Below are 6,000 nucleotides of genomic sequence, written 5' to 3'. Positions count from 1 at the left end.
TCCATATTTAGTAATGGAATTCAAATTCTACCAGTGAAGGTTGAGAGTTGCTGTTGTAATTACATTTTAGCCAAGCTTGAAAGCAACATGACAGTAAACATGATTTGAAGATAAATGAAGACATCTGGAGAATTGAATTTACCTGATTTATACTGTACATTGTGATATCTTTTGTAATCTCAGCATTTTACCAAAAGTAAATGTAACAGGGAATCTGTAATAAATCTTCAACTGCATTTAATTTAACTTTCACACATGCACAGGACTTAAGAATGTGATATTTACATTCTATTCACAACAGTTCATCAGTATGATAGCAGTGATTATTCCAAGGAGTGTCATGATTGATATTTGCAACCAAAAAGTTTTCAAAGTATTTTATTTTTGATTTTTTTCACATCATTAAACTGAGTTGCAAATATATTAACAAAAAGACTTTTTCTAAGACTGTACAAATATCTGAAATTAAAAAGGATAAGCAACAGAAAAAATCCACTTAAGACACCAAGTTACAGTTTTAAATGAAAATGAAATTAAAAAAATAGACTACATTTCACACATCCACGCGCATACATACCCACACGCACAGATACACATTGCATTTTCCATTCGTCAACACTTCTGCTGATTCCACATTGACAGCAGGCTCTTGATATCAGTGCGACCTTAAAAGAATGCCATCAATGTAAGTAACCAGCATGTGTACTTTCCAAAGAGGCTGCTTTGCGCTCAATGGTGAAGTAAAGACAAAGGACTGGAAGAGATGCAAAAATGCCTCCATTCACAGCTACTAAGTTGCCAAAGCAACACAACAGCCACTATAACCCACGTGCTGCTTGAAAATAGCTGTTAACTCAACAGCTTGCAATTTATACAAGCTGATCATTGAGGTAATACCTGCCACTGGACTTGGAACTCCCATCCAGGCACCCCCCCTCCCCAATCAAGGATTTTAAAGGGAATTCCTTTTAGGATGAAAGGGAGTTAAAAACAGCAGCACAATTATGAACTTGGTGACAGTGATGTCAGGTCTTGCATGAGCAGAAGTAGCAGAAGGAGAGGGAATTGCGCAAGTTCACTTTCAGATCAGTAATAACACTTACATTTAAAAACAAAGCCCCCTGTTTAACATGTATATTGCTGAGGCCGGAAATTAAAAAGTGATGCTGACAGGCTTTGTTGTAACCAAGTGATGGGTCTCTCCAGCCTACGTTTTTAACGTTGGCAAACTGCACCAAACAGACAATGCTCAAAGCAGAAATACAGGCCCAATGTGAGGGAAAGAGGGAAAGGCCAGGTAGTAGCAGCTCTTGCTCCGAAACCATATTTTGGCTGGTATGGCTTTTACAAGTTGAAGCTCTCATCGCTCTCTGCTGCGTGAAGCTGGGTATCATCAGCATCGGTCATGCTGCTTTCCTGGGATTCATCGGTTCCAGCTGTGACAACAAAGCAGAGTTAGTGTCTAATTACATTAATCTGAGGCAGTAATTCAGCTGCTGGTAAGTGCTTTGTCTCCAATTCTAGAAATGTCACAACCAAGAATTGTGGAGGCACTATTAAAACCATGAAAGGAACCAGGTGATTCAAAGTTTCATTGGTGGTTTGTGTAATATAGCTACATATACACTGTGAAGACCAGTCACTACTAGTCCCTCACGATTGTCCATTCAATCAAGCCATGGTTGTTTTGTTTCTCAACCTGGTTTGCCTACCTTTGGAGTGTGCCCCTTGATAGTTCGTTTAATCAACTGTTCAAACATGTCATGATACTCCTCCAAGACAGGAGGGACATAAGCATGGACCTCCCATATGTAGGGACTCCACTGTGGCAGAAGACCATATGCTTTTCATTAAGGATAATCTATTAACCAGTCCCAATATCTGTGTATCACTGAATGCAGAGTTAGTTGCAATGTTTTTGGAGAAGGAGTTCCAGATTTCCACAACTTTGTACTAAAAATGTATTTCCCAGAATAAAGCTTTTTTACAACAATGAAAGTAGTCGTTTAGATCGCCAAATCTTTATAACAGCAATTTAACTCACCCCATTTTACCCAAAACCAAATTTTCCACTCAATCCTGCGAATTCTTTCACCTCATGTACTTGCCTAATTACCTTTTAAAAGTCAGTTCCAACTCCTGAGTTCCCTTCTGAATGGTCCAACCCTGAGGATAACAGTAATCACCTGAAAGCCTTCCTTTCTGTTGTTAATTGCAGCCTTCATCAATATAGCTACTCATTTCTTCCCCAAATTTTCTGATATATCTAAGGATCGCACAGCCGTGATTATTTAGCTCCCAGCTTATAGCCACATCTTAGTAACAGTTGCTGCATCAACCGTACGACACAGAATCAGACCATTTGACCCATATTCAACACAAATTTCCTCCCAACCTCCATCGCACCCTCAGTGTACACAAAAATATCATTTTAAACTTGAATGTTTCTGCTTAACTTGCATGTGCTACAAGCATTTCTGTATTGAATCCTCATTTGGTAACTATCCCAACAACTATCTCTGTTTCTTTCGACTTTCTACGGTCTTAACCATTTATAGAATAGCTACTATTCCCATCATAGAATAAGGTAGATCTCTGTACAGTTTGAGGGGATTTGACTGCAGTAGGAACCCAGATGGTCAACAGGATAGGAATTAAATGAGGAAAATATTTATCCAGCAACGTGTCAGTGACAGCTCCTGTTGAAACAAGTAGATATATTTAATTAAGTAAAAAGTGAGGTCTGCAGATGCTGGAGACCAGAGCTGAAATGTGTTGCTGGTTAAAGCACAGCAGGTTAGGCAACATCCAAGGAACAGGAAATTCGACGTTTCGGGCCAGAGCCTGATGAAGGGCTCTGGCCCGAAACGTCGAATTTCCTGTTCCTTGGATGCTGCCTAACGTGCTGTGCTTTAACCAGCAACATATTTTCAGATATATTTAATTAATTGGAGTCTGACACCTGTATCTTTATACTTTCTGATATATATGTCACATCACAGATAAACATCCACAATCAGAGATGGCATAGAGCATCCCTCCTTTTTGTGCCACCATTATAAGGTCTTCAACAGTGAAGACATCTGGCACAGACATTGTGGGGCTCTGCTACATGTTCAGTCAACAGGTAGGGCAAATCCAATGCTTCTTGGTATTCATTTTGACTGACAATTCTGCCTAAAGATTTGCAATTCTAAGATTATACTAAATGAGCAGAGTTAATTGACAGTAAATTTTTAACCAAAGGGTTGGGACAAGTTAAGTTTGATGGTAGTAGTTTAGGAAAGGCATACAAAGGATACTCAGAATAAAGCATCTTCTTTATTCAATCAACAATAATTATAATTGGGAAATTAACAATAATGCTAAATAAATTTGATTTAGACAATAAACCTTGGTCTGATAAGATACTACGATTTGTCCATGTATCAGACTGAACACAGGGGTGGGACATGCTTCATTCCAGCAAACTGATGTAGCAATGAAGCAACCCTGTTGTAAAGTTGTACTATGAGTAGACAGAGGGTGGTGACAGAAGGTTGTTTTTCAGACTGGAGGCTAGTGCGCCACAAGGATCAGTGCTAGGTCCACTGTTTTTGTCATATATATAAGTGATTTGAATGTGAACATTGGAGATAGCAGTTAGTAAGTTTGCCGATGACACCAAAATTGGTGGTGTAGCGGACAGCGAAGGAGGTTACCTCAGAGTACAACAGTATCTTGACCAGATGGGCCATTTGGCTGAGGAGTGCCAGATGGAGTTTAATTTAGATAAATGTGAGGTGCTGCATTTTGGAAAGGCAAATCAGGACAGGGCTTATTCACTTAATGGCAAGGTCCTGGGGAGTGTTGCTGAACAAAGAGACCTTAGAGTGCAGGTTCACAGTTCCTTGAATGTGAGATTGCAAGTAGATAAGCTAGTGAAGATGGTATTTGGTATGCTTGCCTTTACTGGTCAGTGAATTGAGTAGAGATTTTGGGAGGACATGTTGTGACTTTACAGGATATTGGTTAGGCCACATTTGGAATACTGTCTGCAATTCTAGTCGCCCCACAATAGAAAAGATGTTGTGAAACTTGAAAGGGTAGAAAAGATTTACAAGGATGTTCCGAGGGTTGGAAGGTTTGAGCTGTAGGGAGAGGTTGAATAGGCTGGGGCTGTTTTACCTGGAGCGTCAGAGGCTGAGGAGTGACTTCAGAGAGGTTTATCAAATCATGAGGAGCATAGGCAGACTGAATAGCCAAGGTCTTTTCTCCAGGGCAGTAGGCGTTCAAAACTAGAGGGCATAGATCTAACGTGAAAGGGGAAAGACATAAAAGGGACCTAAGGGGCAAAACTTTTTCACGCAAAGGGTGGTGTGTGAATGGAGTGAGCTGCCAAAGGATGAGAGAGAGGCTGGTATAATTACAAAATGTAAAAGGCATCTGGATAAGTACATAAAATAGGAAGGATTTAGAGGGATATGGACTAACTGCAGGCAAATGGAACTATATTAATTTAGGATATCTGGTTGGCATGGACGAATTGGACTGAAGGCTGTATTTCCATGCTGTGCAACTCTGACTCTAACTATGAATATATTCCACTTATGTTGGCTAAGTAATGGCACATTCTGGTTTAAAAAACACAAGGGCAGCTTGTTGGGGCTTTCAGTGACATTGAGTGAAGCTTGATTGTTGATGCCAGAAGAGATAAATTAGTCTCCATAATTCTCTAGCTTAAGAAAATTTCAGACATATATAGGCAGAATGAGAATTTGTCATACACATTTAAGATAATGTACTTTTATAAACTGAAAAGATAAATAATCAGCTAACTATATGCTCAGGGCAATGGATAATTTAAAATTAAATCTGGGATGGTAAGGAACATAACAGGTGTTCCTGTACTTCAGCTTCAAAATGATCAGAATGAGATCAAGTACTCCAAACTTACCAAGCCTACTTTATGTTAGCCATACAAAAAAGGCACTCTCATTAAATTGGGAGAATGCACTAATACCAACCTGTATCATATTGGTACCCCTCACTAAGCTGCCCATCATTTGTCACAGGCTCTTCATCATCTGGTAAATAGCGCTTGTCAATAGCCTCTTTGATCTGGTTGTTGGCTCCCTTTGGGTCAAGGTCCATGGCCCAGGAGAAGTTCATCAAAGCCAGGTGCGTCTGCCCTAACTTCTTGTAGACCTAAGAGCAATAAAGTCTATATGTTGGAAAACGGTGATACGAGATAATTTCTGAACCCAGAAGTCTAGGATGGTGCACACATTATGAGCCACCTGTCAACCATCAATGATTTATGCATATAGACAGCCAGGTTAAAAACAGAGAGTATGAGATGATACACTTTGGCAGAAGAGACGAATAAAGGTTGAATGGCACAGCTCAAAAGAATGCACAGGAACGAGGAACCAGAGGGATGGTTTGACACAAACCGGTCATATTGAGAAAGTACTTGGAGTTAGATTCCCTTCGGCCCAACAAGTCCACACTGACCCTCCAAAGAGCAACCCACCCAGACCCATTCCCCTACATTCACCCCTGACTAATGCACCTAACACTATGGGCAATTTAGCATGGCCAATTCACCTGACCTGCACATCTTTGGACTGTGGGAGGAAACCGGAGCACCTGGTGGAAACCCACACAAATAGTTGCCCGAGGCAGGAATTGAACCAGTGTCCCTGGCTGCTCACTCTCTCAGCGGAGCAGGTAAGGGCTGTTTGGCAGTGGCTGCTTGAAGGCTCGGTGACATATGTTTAACGGTTTAAATTTGAAAGTGTTTTCCTTAAAAAAAAAACGTGGACGGACCCGCAAGCTGGTGTAGCGCAAGTTTACCTGGGTAGGTTTTTTCCTATAAAGGCGTGCAGGAGAGCCGTTCCCCTCAAGAACAAGTATACCGTTTTGGATACTTGTGGGGGTGAGGGGGGGGTGGGAATGACTTACCAGGGGTAAGCAACGGGGTTCAGGCCTCTGGCACAGAGCCTGTCCCCGTTGCTC

The 6,000-nt window shown here is 40.9% G+C and overlaps 1 protein-coding gene across 2 annotated transcripts in view; it reads right to left on the bottom strand.

Moving 5' to 3' along the window:
* Nucleotides 1–363: 363 nt before the first annotated feature.
* cdc27 (cell division cycle 27) overlaps nucleotides 364–6,000 on the bottom strand; it is a 159,082-nt gene continuing 153,445 nt past the window's right edge. For both annotated transcript variants that reach the window (XM_060848636.1, XM_060848637.1), the window contains 2 exons: nucleotides 5,007–5,187; nucleotides 364–1,436 (listed from right to left, as the gene is read on the bottom strand). In XM_060848636.1, the coding sequence (XP_060704619.1) occupies nucleotides 1,345–1,436; nucleotides 5,007–5,187 (273 nt within the window). In that variant the 3' untranslated portion in view covers nucleotides 364–1,344. The remainder of the gene's footprint in view (nucleotides 1,437–5,006; nucleotides 5,188–6,000) is intronic.

Source organism: Hemiscyllium ocellatum, chromosome 32 (genome assembly GCF_020745735.1).
Source record: "Hemiscyllium ocellatum isolate sHemOce1 chromosome 32, sHemOce1.pat.X.cur, whole genome shotgun sequence".
Taxonomy (NCBI): Eukaryota; Metazoa; Chordata; class Chondrichthyes; order Orectolobiformes; family Hemiscylliidae; genus Hemiscyllium; species Hemiscyllium ocellatum.
This window is presented reverse-complemented; position numbering and strand designations above follow the sequence as displayed.